This window comes from Octopus bimaculoides, chromosome 19 (genome assembly GCF_046866305.1).
Source record: "Octopus bimaculoides isolate indiv1 chromosome 19, ASM4686630v1, whole genome shotgun sequence".
Taxonomy (NCBI): domain Eukaryota; kingdom Metazoa; phylum Mollusca; class Cephalopoda; order Octopoda; family Octopodidae; genus Octopus; species Octopus bimaculoides.
This window is the reverse complement of record NC_142946.1, coordinates 47,522,522-47,537,857: the sequence shown is the minus strand read 5'-3', so window position 1 is coordinate 47,537,857 and position 15,336 is coordinate 47,522,522. Positions and strand designations below refer to the sequence as shown.

General features: G+C 35.1%; 1 protein-coding gene across 1 annotated transcript; it reads left to right on the top strand.

The window, feature by feature from the left end:
- Positions 1-4,205: 4,205 nt before the first annotated feature.
- Positions 4,206-11,804, top strand: LOC106877818 (mediator of RNA polymerase II transcription subunit 4). Its single transcript, XM_014926835.3, has 6 exons — positions 4,206-4,349; positions 5,751-5,872; positions 5,983-6,098; positions 7,226-7,370; positions 9,641-9,694; positions 11,451-11,804. The coding sequence occupies exons 1-6, from the start codon at positions 4,285-4,287 to the stop codon at positions 11,741-11,743; spliced, it is 795 nt and encodes a 264-aa protein (XP_014782321.1). The 5' UTR covers positions 4,206-4,284; the 3' UTR covers positions 11,744-11,804.
- Positions 11,805-15,336: the final 3,532 nt, after the last annotated feature.

Sequence of the window (15,336 nt, the reverse complement as noted above, 5' to 3'; positions counted from 1 at the left end):
GTAGAAGCATTTCTTCCTGTGCTTCACGTTGTGTGTTCAAATGCTGCCAAGGTTGAATTCATCTTTCATTGTTTCAGGTTTGGTAAAATAAGCACTAGTTGAACACTGGGATCGGTAGAATCAACCGCTCCCTCCCCTCAAAATTACTTGACTTGTGTCAAAATTGGGAAGAATTATTAAGGAAGGGCAGCAGGTTTGTATAATTGGTGGAACATTGGTCAAAATGTTCTGTGATATTTGCTCTGGTCTTTTATATTCTGAGTTCAAATCACGTCCAGGTCAACAGTAAAGTACCAGTGAGTTGTGTTCTTGGGAAGTTTGCTTCTCAACCATGTGGTCTAAAGTTCACTTCCACTGCATGGCACCTTGGGCAAGTTTCTTTTATAACTCCAGGTTGAGCAAAGCCATGTGAGTCACTTTGGTAGACAGAAACTGAAAGAATCCCTTTGTGTGTGTTATAAAGGGTGTCTTAGAGCAAACTGGTCATTCTCTCAAGGACAATCTCAAATATTGACCTCTCCACTAAGTGTAAAACTGGAGGCATTGAGAATTGAGATCTTCCTCATGCTATCACAACTGCGCTGGGCCGGTTGTGTCATCAGTATGATTGACAAAAGAATACTAAAAGCCCTCATCTATAGCCAGCCTGATTAGTGGACACAAATGTTGGATAACCATTGCTAAAGTATGGAGACAGATTAGAGAGTAATCTTTCAGCAATCAATGTACCCTATGAGACCTTTGAGCAGTTGGCCTTGGAATAGAAAGACTTGAGATCTGTGTGTCAAGATGGAAGCAGTGACTTTGAATCTAGTTGTGTCCATCAGAGGATTAAGAGGAAGGACAAAAGCATTATCAAACATAGCAGCAGCATTGTCCTGTAGTCTGCACCCTTGTGCAATCTGTGGATGGTTTGTAAATCCTTCACAGGACTGAAATGTCACTTCTGACTTGAACATACAAGATTTGATGTAATACGAAACTGACATTTATTGAGCGAAAGAATTGCTCCACTCACAAGTCAGGTACTAATTTCTGCTAAAGAGACTGAAGAGCATGAAAAGATGAATTTTGGTCAAAAACACAACTTATTACCACAGCTAAAATTGAACCACCAGTCTGAGCTTCACAATGTAATCCGTCGGTCAAGAGCGGATTAAATACACAGATTAGTAATGATTTGGTTACGAAAGTCACTTGTCACTGTTACAATTATCTTCTACTGTAGCTGTGGATTCATTAATGCCATGGGAATGAATTTGTGGATAGACTGTCTATATATATATATATATATATATATATGTGGGACTAAAGCGAGTTTCTTCACTACACAGCTATGTCTGGCCAGTGTCTATGACGAAAAAGCGTTTGAATAGGTTGTTGGATTCTTGTGTCGAAACCAATGAGAGAGTCCATCATATATACAGGGTGCAGAAGAAAGGCATGGTGAGTACTACCTGAAACAGAAGAAAAAAGAAATGGCATTTAATGAACTTCATAGAAATACAGAGTTATTTTCATGCACCTTCATGTGTTTGTTTTTTTATTAACCTTTCAAATTGGGATGCCTTTCTGTTGCACCTTATATATATATATATATATATATATATATATATAGAGAGAGAGAGAGAGAGAGAGAGAGAGAGAGAGCGTATCCAGGTGTAGAAATGTAGAAACCAAGCCAAAACAGGCTATGGAACCTGGTCCAATCCATGTCAGTATGGAGCAGCACAACATGAAGATGATGGTCTGAGTACACCAGTGGTACTCAGCCAAGGTCCGTGTAAGATTTTTGGGGATCCATGCAATAAATTAGTAAATTGGATATCCAGAACATTATTTTAAGGGTCCCTGAAAAACTTTGGCTTTAGATGTATGTATTGGTATTTATTGCAAGAAACAGTTAGGTTTCCTTTCTCTACCATTTTATATTCTTCGATCTACACAAGTTAATGTGTGAAAAACAAAATAGGAATTTTGAAAAAAAAAATTCCTTAAAACTAGTTTGTAAATATCTAATGGCTATGGGGGTCCACCAGAATAAAATAGTAATCAAAGGGGTCCATAGATAAAAAAATGGTTGAGAACCCCTGGAGTACACTATAAGGGAGACAGTTTCAGCAACCATGATGATGTACAAACCTCAATATTTTACTACACTATTTCAGATATCACTAATTCATGACTGAAGTATCCAGGATGTTGCTCAGATTACTTCTATCAACCTTGATATACAGTCAAAGCAACCCACAACTACAGGATAAGTCAGGAAAACTTCTCGTTTCACAGGAGCTTTGTCACAATGTCCCCCAACATAAAGCCGCCACCACCGTTTAATATCTGTGTTCCATGCAAAGCAAAGGTAAGATGGTTTGACAGATCCAGTGGGTTCAAAGACTGCATCAAACTCTACTGTCTGTTCAAGCATGGCTTTGATGGTTGGATGTCCTTCCTAATGCCAACCACTTTACAGGTGTACAGAGTATTTTTGTTGTAGCACCAGCATTTGTGAGATCGCTATGGGTTAGATGGATATTATTGAGGCAGATTTTTTTACAACTAAATGCACTTTTCTGTTGCCAGCCTTCACCTGTTTCTTCCAAGCAAGGTAATATTTCCTCATGTCCAGACATATTTTTATAGAAACTTGGAAATGAATGACACTGACACTTGTTTACAATTATTATACAATGTCAGAGACGCAAACACACACACACATGTAATTAAAAGTGTTGTTCATTATTCCAGGGTCACAAAAATGTAATGACAATTTAGATGAATGATAGGTAAAAGGTAAAGCCCATGAATGACCATGGGATTGCACCTAGAAAGTTCCCCTCTGAGGCACAAGTTTGGGCAAGGTTGTTTATGGAAGACTAGCTATCTCCCACGCATACCAGCTCCCCCCCCTCTTCATGCCACCGTTGTTATCCAAAGGAAAGGCAAAGGCTGATACAGCTTGGCACCAGTGATATAGCAACTCATTTCTACAAATAAGTGAACTGGAGCAATGTGAAATAAAGTGTCTTGCTCAAGAACACAACACACAGCCTGATCTGGGAATCGAACTCACTACCTCATGATTGGGAACCTGATGCTCTAACCACTGAGCCATGTGTCTTCACATGATGATGATGATGCTGAGAAATGAATGAGTGAAGAAAAAATTAATTATGAAGTTGGCCATTTACTTAATTGAATATAATGTTCTTACAAAATAAAATTAAAACGATGTTGTCACATTGTTTGTTTGTGTATACACATGTTACTAATTTGTTGCAGTAAAATTGGTTTTGGTTTCATGGATTCTTTGCATGTGGAAGATAGCTTAACTGTCTGCTGCTAGACGGGGAGAAAAGATGTTTTGTCAAACAGAGAGACAAGCAGTGTGTTGTCTCTCTCTTCTTTATTCCATATTGGTCAAAGGTAGTGACCAAAAAATGGGCATCCTCCAACATTGCTAATTTGGTTACCTAGGTAACAGAAACTATCTACAACCTCAAGAGAGCTGTCTAGGCATGGGCTTCTTTCGATTTCCATCTATCAAATTCACTAACAAGGATTTTGGTCAAGCCAGGGTAATGGTAGACAATCTCCCAAGGTGCCACATAGTAGGACTGAACTTAAAAGCATGTGATTTGTAAGCAAACTTCTTAACCAGATAATCACACAAATGCCTGGCCCTGGATTATGTTTGTTCTGCTGAAGAATCTCCACTCTCTATTCCATAATCTTTGAATTAAACATTTATTCTATCCAGCAACCTAATCTCTCTAAGGCATTAATAAAAAAATATGGTGATGAGAAGTTTAAAAATGTGAAAATGGAATAAGTTTTTTGAACACTATTAGCTGTTATTTTCTGATTAAGATATAATTTTAAAATGTCACCGTAAAAACAGAGAAAATTCTAGATTTGTTACAGATTAATAAGACAAAAGGCAACACATGTCTCATGCCTATACTCTCATGAAAATAAACGAAAACAGAGACCAATAAAATATATGATTGTTAAAGCCATCATCAATCCATTTAATATTACTGTTGCAGTCTGATGTCAAATTCATTGTTTTAATACGTATTAAATCAAGAATAATTTTAAGCTTCCTTAGCACTTAAATATATCTTATTCTTTAAGAAACAATAAAGCTTAAAATAATTTTAAAATTTTATTTTTCAGTCTATGTATCAAAGATATCATGATTTTAGTGTAAAAATTTAAAAACCACTGAGGAACATTAATTTTGGAAAGCAAGTTTCGGCCTGACACCGTGTAGTGAAAAACATGGCGGCAATTAGCACGAAACAAAAGCTTCTCACCCTAATAGATGATATTGAAATCGTATCTAAGTGCGTATTTCTCATATTTTATATTCTAAATCAATCTTTTTATGGATATACATCCAGTAATACTTATTTTTGTTTTTCAATTTTTCATTAAGTCTAAGGATCGTTGTATTGAAGTTGTCAAACATTCAGCTCCGGGAAACATCAACGCATTATAAATTACTTTTGTATTGGAAATTGTTTTCTTGTTAATTGAAACTTTCAGGTTCGATCCAGTTCTTGCAAAATTATGTTCTAGTGAATAAAAAGACGTGTTCACGTCTGTAATGTAATAATCGAAAACGAATTCACATTAAACTTAGTGAATTCCCTTCTCGTTTCCTAAGTACTAAACTTCAAGATTAAATTAGAAATTTTTAATTCTGTTTTGACTGTAAATGTCCCACACGAAACTGAATATTGTTTTATTGTATATCTGTTTCATCCTGAATTTATGTGTATATTCCAGAAACACATGAGATTGTTAATGTTTAATTGTAGTTTTCGGATCTTTCTGATTTCTACCAGTGTCCCAAGTTTGAAAGTGTTTCGTTAAGAAAACAAGTGGCACCCACCAAATCAGAAAGATCCTATTATTCTTCCTCTTGCAAGTCATTTTCGAAGGAGTATGAACATTTTGATAAAGTCGCAGATCCTTTGGTACAATCAGTGAACAAGAATTTAAATTTAAAGAAAACATGTTTCACTAAATGTAATTTATATTGTTAATCTTTTGCCTTTCCAAACTCTTTTCATAAGTTCATCCTAAATGTCGATGCTTGTTTTCAGACTTTTAATTAGCCCTTGTTTCATACATTCTGTGTGATATAAAACTTTATACCAAATTACTCTGGTGGTTGAAAAAAAGTTGGGAACATGTATCATATATGATACATGGACTCTAGTTGAACTATGTCCTGTGAATCACCTTTGACACACAGGACAGGCAAAGAGTTAAATAGTAGAGAATGTATTAAATACTAAAGAACCGTTTTGATGAACCTGTCACATTTGTAGCACAGGTTTATTGTTTCTCTTATACAGGGTGTCCACAAAGTCTGGGTACATGGGGATTAACACATACTTTAAGAAATTATTATTTCTTATATTTAATTGTTTTTGTTATGATTTTATTTACTCCAAGTACCCCACATGGGGATTAACACATACTTTAAGAAATTATTATTTCTTATATTTAATTGTTTTTGTTATGATTTTATTTACTCCAAGTACCCCACATAGGGATTAACACATACTTTAAGAAATTATTATTTCTTATATTTAATTGTTTATGCTACGATTTTATTTACTCCCTGTACCCAGACTTTGTGGACACCCTGTATATTAGTGATTGTCTGTTTATTGTCTTTCTGTTAAATGGTATAATTTACTTCAATGGAAGTTCCGTTTGATGTTATTTCTAAGGGAGTTGTTCGATGTGATGAGTACCCCCAAAAACCAACAAAAGACAGATGCACCGGATCCTGCCCTTTTGATGGAATTGCTTGTCCAAAAAGACAAAGAAATGAAAGAATCGTTAAAACTTGGTGAGTTATTTTGTTTGCATTGATTTGTCTCATTAATTACTTTGACAGTTTTAAAATTTTATTTTAAATATTCTACTGTCAACTATTAAAAAACAATTTTTGTTTTCAAGCTGAAGAACAGATGGATATCCAGAAAATTATGGATGAATTAAAAATGGAAGTTGAAAAGCGAGATACCGATATCAGAAATTTACAGAAGAACTTCAAAGAAGCAGAAACCATTTTAGTAAGAACTATTATTTAAAATAATCCTACATCATTGTGTGATGCATGAAAGACAAACTACTGCATTTTTTTGGTATACAAGTCAAATTTTTCAGATCAAAGATTTACAGCCAAACAAGATAGGTTGACTTATAAATCAAGACAACTGTGGTGGACCAAAAATTCCATGTAAAATTCTGCGGGATTTGGAGAGAGAGTGATGATGTTTGAATGCTTACAGTATATACTATTCTGACTTGAATGCTGCAAAATACAGTATTTGAAAGAATCTTATCATTGAAAATGCATGGAAACAGTTTTTTATTTTATTTTCATTAATTAGATGAATTTCATTGAGTTTGATTATTTAGCCTTTCAATATGAATGTACATGATACCATTCTCTGGTTCTGAGATATAAAATAGTCTCATTTAAAGGGTTTAAATTAAAACCTTTATTTATAATTTTATGCAAGAACCTTTTGTTATGTTCCAAACACCATCTGATTGGCAAAAAAAGCTATTAAATCCCTGAAAATTTGGAATTATTTTCAAAGGTAATTGAAACATGTAAGCAATATATTTAAATATAAATAGGGTTAGGAAAGGATATCATTTAATTTTAAAACTGGTTGGTTTAATTTTAATTAACGAATTTTATTCTGGTTTTATTTTTGTAATTCATGTTGTATTTTATTGATATAACTGTCTATGTTTTTGACAGCTTTTCTGGGAGACATAATTTTCAAATAGACTTAGGAGTCAATGACATCCATCCCCTTTAGCTTCTGGATATTTCAAGCACTTTGCTACTGTACTACATGGATAGAAATTGGAATATTTAAAGAATAGACTGGAAAGTTATTAGAAAATTAACATTTCTTTTATAATTTCTTGTAATAATTAATGCAGGCAACTGAATCAACCCATTATATTACTAATATTTATTTTATTGATACAGTGAGATAAAAACTATTGTTTTTTTTTTTTCTCAGAACATGTAAAAAGTGTAAAGTATTTAGCACCGTAAACTAGTGTGGACTGTTGTTTTATTAGTAGTATTGGTGATGATGATGATGATGATGATAATGATGATGACAGCATCACTACTACTACTCATGATAAAAAAAATATGACTGTTTCTTTTCAGGCAACTGCAATCTACCAAGCTAAGCAGAAACTGAACTCCATTGCCCAAGCTAATAAAAAGACAATCTCATCTGAGGAACTTATCAAATTTGCTCACAGAATCAGTGCCAGTAATGCTATTGCAGCACCTGTTACATGGGCCCCTGGTATTGTATTGGTTTCTTACTCTTTTTTACATGTGTACATGTTACTATTGCTCACCTTTTTTTTTTGCATTTCAAAAGCATATCACAAAGGGAATTCCAGTCTAAACGATTCTTTTCTGAGAGTTTGTTAGGGACCCATACATTATAGTGAGAAATGTATCCTAGCTTTCACTAAGCGTTCCTGAGCTGTACTTTTAGAAACTTACAACTCTTCTGCAAGTTCTCTAGTTGTAATATTCGAGTTTTCTTTGATTTTTGTCTTCAAAACATCTTCATCCAATTTTGAAGGTCTTCCACTGTGACTGTATTCTTCCAAGCTAAACTCTCCAGCTTTAAATTTTGCAAACCACTTTCGAACTGCTGATAACTGGAATGAAAGATAAATCTATTTTTAGTCAGCAACAAAGATGCATTACCACTTCAAGCAACACCAAAGTTTTAACTGTGTTACGTTTCAGGTGTGCTCAAAGAAGCATTAAAAGATTTAGCTCAGAACTTTCCGGACAACCTAATTGAGGAGGTGGCTTTGTGGCTAGTCAAGATATAATATTTTTAGACTGTTTTATGTTTGGTATTGTTTAGCAATATTCATGTATGCCATGTTATATTCAACAACAGACCATTTCATGTTGAAATTGTCTCTGTATCTTCGAATGTCAAATTGGATAAGAATATTTGCACTCACTCTGCGGCCTGGTGGTTTATTTAATGTCTTTTTAACCTAGTTTTGTTTATGCTAATATGAGTTTTTTTTTTTTTTTTTTTTTACTTCTAGTTGCTTTAGATTTCACCTTAATTTCATAACTGATGGTTTTCATTAAAGGGGAAGAACTCTCCTGGCCTTAATGCTACCTTCACTTCCTGGAAAATTATATAAACTATGGTCCTTTAAAAGTACATTTATTATGATAATGCTAACAGTTTCTTCACCGTTACAATTTACCTTAGACTGTGGCCGTGCTGGAGTTTTAGTAGATAATCAATCTCGCTATTTACTCTGGTATTTAATTTATTGATTTTGTAAGCAGTGAAAGGGAAATCAGAGATAGTTTAATGTGTCTAATTTGTTTATCCACATAATTGCCTCTATACCTGTTCAACTTAATCCCTTTCATAGCCTTTCTTTACCTTGTGGAATCGATCCCCTGTAAACATATTGGAGTTAAAGTTTAGATCTTTTGGGCTCCACTAAGTGTCATCCATATGGAGAATCTCTGGATCTCATCCATGATAGATTGCTTGCCACTAAACCCTTTTCTATTTTCTCTCCCTGTTTATTTCTGTCGAAGAGCGTAGGCTCGAAATGTAAAAGACTTTCTCACTTCCCGAGCATTAAACTAATACATCTGTTTGTTGTTTATACCACCTGTCTTCATCTTTTGATTTTTTGTAAATTCTCACTATATATATATATATATATATATATATATATATATATATATATATATATATATATATATATATACATACACACACATACACACACACACACACACACACACACGTATGTGTGTATTTATACATATACACATGTATATGTGCTTGTGTATGCATTCATACATATATGTATGTGTGTGTATGTGAGTATGTGTGTATATGCATATATATATATATATATATATATATACTCTTTTACTCTTTTCTGCCATTTGACTGTGGCCATGCTGGAGCACTGCCTTGAAGGGTTTTAGTTGAGCAAATTGACCCCAGGACTTATTTTTTTTAAGCCTGGTACTTATTCTATTGAGCTCTTTTGCTGAATCACTAAGTTACAGGGACGTAAACACCAACATCGGTTGTCAAGCAGTGATGGGGGGACAAACACAGACACAAAGACACACACATACACATATACATATATGACTGGCTTCTTTCAGTTTCCATCTACCAAATCCACTCACAAAGCTTTGGTTGGCTTGAGGCTATAGTAGAAGACACTTGCCCAAGGTGCCACGCAGTGAAACTGAACCTGGAACCATGTCGTTAGGAAGCAAGCTTCTTCCCACACACACACACACACATAAACAAATGTTTTAAAAATATATTCTAAATGTCTGACTCTTTAGCATTTAAACTGGCAAGATCTGGCCTCTCACACCTACCCTACAGTGCCATCCTAAAAATAAACAGCCACATCATTGAAATCTCAAACCCACAAGATAATGCATGATTAATTCAAACCAATGTGAATAAATAAACCTCACATTTGACAGAGTAATCTAAATTCTAAAAGGTTAATCTATTTTAATTGTGTTTATTCATGTTTGTAGGAGACCCTCGTCGACCATATCCAACAGATTTTGAAATGCGTCATGGCTATTTAGGTATGTATTAGTTTTTATTTCCTTCTGGTTTGAAAATAATTTTGTTTGCGGCCTGTTTTCATGGATCAGTATTTGTACATGTGAACTCAACATCATCATTTAACATCCACTTTTCCATACTTGCATGAATGGAGTTTATTGAGGCAGATTTTCTACGGCTGGATGCCCATGGTCTGAATGTGTTTCTCTTCCTTTGTCTCACTTTCTCTCTCTCTCTCTCTCTCACACACACACACACACACACACACAGATAACCACTTTAGAATAGTTTAGAGTATTTAGAATAGCTTTTTTACATTGACCACTGGTCAACAATTTGTAGAGGTGAGTAAAGTCGATTGAATTGACCCCCCCCCCCCCCAGTATATTTTGGTATTTTATCTTACCAATCCCATAAAAATGAATAACAAATTTGATCCTGGTTAGAATTGAACAAAGGCAGTCAAGAGGCAAAACTAACTACTATAAGGCATCCAAACCTTTAGCATTTAAACAGGACTTGGTTTAAGTTCAAACTGGTCCGATTCAGTCTCTCACACCTGCACTACAATCATCATCATAGTTTAGCATCCACTTTCCATGCTGGCATGGGTTGGACGGTTTGACTGAGGACTGGCAAGCCAGGAGGCTGCACCAGGCTCCAATCTGATCTGGCAAGGTTTCTACAGCTGGATGTCCTTCCTAACGCCAACCACTCCGAGAATGTAGTGGGTGCTTTTTATGTGCCGATGCATAATTAATTCAAAATAATGTGATTAAACGAGGATTATATTCAACAGAATAATCTGAATTATAAAAGGTTAATTTAGCACTTTACCATTTTTGCCATCAGTAAAACAAAAAGCAGTTTCTGTTAATGGATTCCATTTCCTTAACCCTTTTGGTACTACATTTCTTTCGAAATACGCTGCCTGTGTTTCAATTAATTTTGGAAATAATGAGGAATTTAGTAAAATAACTTTGTCATTAATTAGGCTTGTGTTTGGAACATCAACAGACATAGAATTTCGATAGAAAGACTTAATTTGGATAATTTCAAAAAAGGAAGTTTGTACTATAGGCCCAAGGGCGGTCACTGGCAGGTTGGAATCAAAGGTTTAAAGGTACACCATTCCATATGTACTGGAACATTCCATATTTAAAGAAACATTCCATCTGCAGATAGAATTAAGGTTTATTATGTATAAACATTTTTATCAGGAAAGAATCTGAAGTATATCAGTTTGTTATCTGCTAGGCTGCTTTAATTAGCATAGTTTCTTTACTCTGCTAGGTTGCTTTAATTAGCATGGATTCTAAACAGTTAATAATTATGCTGTAGTTTAACTGAAGTGGCTGGGATGGTAGGGTCTTAAAATAAATACTTTTCTGCTTTAGTTCCATCTGTATGCATTTTGAGTTCAAGTGGTGCTCAGGATCAATTAAGTAAGCTCTCCCCTACAACCCTGTAAACTGTCTGTCAGTCTCAGCCTTAGACATTACTATTGCAGCATAATTAAGTTTCTCTATTAATTATCATATCCGGTAAGTTCACTGTTATCAATCCACTGCAGGGAAAAGTTCAACTCTCGTCAATTCACCATTTTTTGTCAATAAAATAGTTTTTAACTATCAATGGTAAGATATTATGGATGTATTTTCTCAGTAAACTTTCCTTGCAGTGAAATTTCTTCATGGAGAATTGATGGCAGTGAACTTAACTGTAACCATTAATTATGTTTATATTAAGCATTGTAATATTGTGTTTTTTCTTCAGATCATATGCAAAACTCACAGAGCAACACACTCAACTGGCAGTCTTCATCTTTGCAACCTCCACTGGCACCTCCACCACAGCCACCATCATCATCTGTACCATCTCTCGATCCTCCCACACCAATGTTTGGTCTCTCGGCCAGTGGTCTCAATACCTCAATGGGAAGCGGTGTAGCAAGTAGTGCTGGACTCTCGGAATCTATTCGGAATCATGCTTCAAGAGATAACGAAGATGTTGAAATAATGTCCAGTGATTCCTCCAGCAGCAGTTCGAGTGATGAAGAAAACCCTTAATGTCTCAGAGTTTTTTTGTCTGTCTTTATTTGTTGTAACATTAATAAAATTTCTATTAGTTTTTTGTTGTAATGTTTTTTAATCTTTCCGTTAATTGAACAACATCTTCCAAATTTAATTTCTCTATCAATAAACTTTGTAAAATATTTGAAATATTGGTTTCAAATTTTGACACAAGCTGTTTCAAAAAAGGGGCTAAGTTGATTTCATCGACCCCAGTATTCAGCTGGTACTCATTTTATCGACCCTGAAAGGATGGAAAGCAAAGTTGACCCTGGCAGCATTTCAACCCAGAATGTAAAGACAGATGAAATGCCTCTAAGCATTTTGCCCAACATACTAACGATTCTGCCATCTCACCACCTTAACCCTTTAGCATTTAAACCAGCCATATCTGGCCCAAATATTCTTCCTGTTTTATGTTCAAACTGGCCAGATTCAGTCTCTCATACCTAACCTACAATGTCATTCTAAAAATAAACAATCACTTCATTGAAATCTCAAAGCTACAAGCTAATGCATAATTAATTCAAAGCAATGTGAATAAGTAAACATAACATTTTATAGAGTAAGCTGAATGCTAAAGGGTTAAGTGTTTAAAATATTACAAAAGCTTTACAACTATGCTGACTCCAGTGTTCAACTTGTACTTATTTTATCGGCCTCGAATAGATGAAGGCAAAGTAAACCTTGGCGGAATTTGAAATCAGAATGTAAAGACAAACGAAATGCGAAGCATTTTGTCCAGCGTGCTAACGATTCTGCCAGTTCGCCACTGTTAGTAATCCTTTCTACTAGAAGCACAAGGCCTCAAATTGGTGTGTGTGGGGTGGTGGTGGGGGGGATTATTCGATTACATCGACCCCCAGTGCGTAACTGGTACTTAATTTATCAACCCCGATACTACTACTATACTACTACTACTACTACCGAATATGGAATCAGAATTTTTAAAAATTTTAATTCCAAATTTGGCAGAAAAGAAAATAGGTTTTGTTCCATTCTGCTACAATTTGTTAAGTCGTTCATAAGATGATTTGATTTAATGAGATATAAAGGAGATTTATATCTTTTTTTAATGTTTCAGAAAGGAGAACAAAAATAAATAAATAAAAAACAAAACAAAAAAAAACGATTAATGTATGAATTTGTTTTTTATTTTGTTCCACCAAAAAACTTACAATAACGATGCTTATAAGATTCAAAGAATTATTACTACAAAAAAAAAAAAAAAAGAACTGTCACCATTCATGTTACTCATTCTTGAGATGATGTAATCTTGAACACGACATGGGTAGGTCCCAATATATTTAACAACTGCATGAAGCAACAAACAAACAAACAAAACCTTATTTCCTATTTAGATGAAAAGTTAAAATAATTCTAATACAACATTTGGTAAATACATTTTCTTTATCGTTATAGCACCATTATTTATGCGTTATTTCTTGAGAATATTTCCTCTGAATCATCACAATATGGTGCTAGTGTTTTTATCTCTTTCACAAAAGAGATAAAATCTTCCTACAGTGCTAGCACTTTATGTATTTTCACTGAATCATAAACATACTCTTTCTTATCTCCGGATTAAACATAAAACGTGACTTCCACAAGTCTTTATTTAATATATTAGATAAAAACGAAGAAGAAACAACTTTTATATTATGATGTAGCACAAGCTTTTGCTTTTGTCTTAGAGTCTTTTCGTTTGTTCTTAGTTATCTGTTGTTTTAGTTAAAGCGGTGAGCTGGCAGAATTGTCTGCAAGTTGAAAAAAAACGTTTAGTGGCATTTCACTTTCCGCCGAGGTCTACTTTACCTTTCAATCTTTCGGAGTCGATAAAATAAGTACCAGTTGAGCACTGGAATCGATATATCTCTACTTCGACAATACAAACGCTCTCTCTCTCTCAATGCCACTGTCTCCTCTGTCCATCCCTCTCTATCTGCCCTCTTTCAGGACTCCAGGACTCAGCTTCTATGCAGAATCCACAACTGTCTATATTTGTCTCGATTGAAGTGAAATGAAATGAGCTTTGTTACTGAAAACTATAGTGATGATGATGATGGTGGTGGTGGTGGTGGTGGTGGTGTGTTGATAGTGAAAAGTATGTTTCTTTTTATTGAATTAAATCTATAATATTCTTCTACCTGTTCGTTCACATTTTACGCTTTAGTTTGTTAGAGGAGAGGAAGGAGTGGAGTGAGAGAGAGGAAGAGGGAACGTGAGAGTAAATAAGAGAGCAGATAGCCAGTCGATGCATTATGCTGTCACTCATGTGGTTAGTGGAAGCGAGAGGTGAAGAGAAAGAGAAATGTTAATGACCTGACGACGGGAATTACATGGTTAAAAAGTTCGTTGAAGAGGCAGAGAGAAAGAGAGGAATATAAAGTGCTTAGCAGAGGGAAATTTTAAGATCATATAATATATTATTGTGATTGGAAGTGAAAGAACTTGGCAAGATAAAAATAGAAATGCAAATCATTCTTTCTTTCTTAAGTAGCTGCTCTTAACCTTTTTCGTTCTGTGGAATTTCCACAGACCCCATTCGTAAAGTAAAGTTGCACGGAGCTGCGTTAAATAAAGTGTATTCGTGCAAAGTCATACGTACTCGACAAATGCAAGTACGTTCGGACTTGAAAAAAACCCTACGCCGAGGAAATAGTCCCCTTGATGACATATGAAAACACATTGGTCTGTGAATGATATCATAGGATCGCAGAACGCATGCGTTTCTGCATTCTTTCGCATCGTCAACTACGAACACTAAATCTCTCTTTCACACCTCGGAAGCCTTTTTTCCTGGAGTTCCCAAGATCCTTTATAGATGGCTTGCATATCATTGTCGTCTGCGGCTCATTGCAGTTCGTCTGCCTTTCATTTCCAACATTTCGACTTGAGTACTCTTGTGTGCGGTTGTAGTAGTTTACAAGTGTCTCTATGAGTTGTCATGGTAGTTTTGCTCGAATGTTCTTGAAGTAGACACAAAGACGTTGCTTCGCGTAGTGAGGAAACCAAATTGTGCAATTGGACACGCAATGGCGTGTTGTGTGCCAAACCAAGGGATGTTGCCGTTTTCCACTAGACAGCCTCTTTTCACATGCCAGAGATTTTCGTGACTACACAGGGGCCGGCAGGGTGGCATCGGTTGCAACGCCATAGCAGTTGTGACTCTACATTTGTTATAGGTGGTTTTCGTTCTAGTACGATATTTTGGGCTGAAGTATTTGTTGAGGCCGTTGCTGTTTTTGTATGTCTTTTTCATGTTTCTCTGAACTGAGAGAGAAGGATAGTGTTTTAGCATGATGTTCTAGAGTGTTCTGAGAGTTTATAGATATATCTAGGTGTAAATGTGATTAACTATGAAGGGCAAGACTTAGTACAATCGCAAACCGTATCTCTGGAATGGCCAAATATCAAAAGGGCAACAACTCCGTCTTCGCTAATGTCCACAACGGAAGTAAGGGTGATAACTTTGCTTTCTGTGTTAAAATTTGAATCTTAATTCTTGAGATGGATTCACAACACGAAGAGAAAAAGCGTTTTATTGAATAAAGAAAGAACATAAAAGATCGCAAAAAATATCTCTTGAG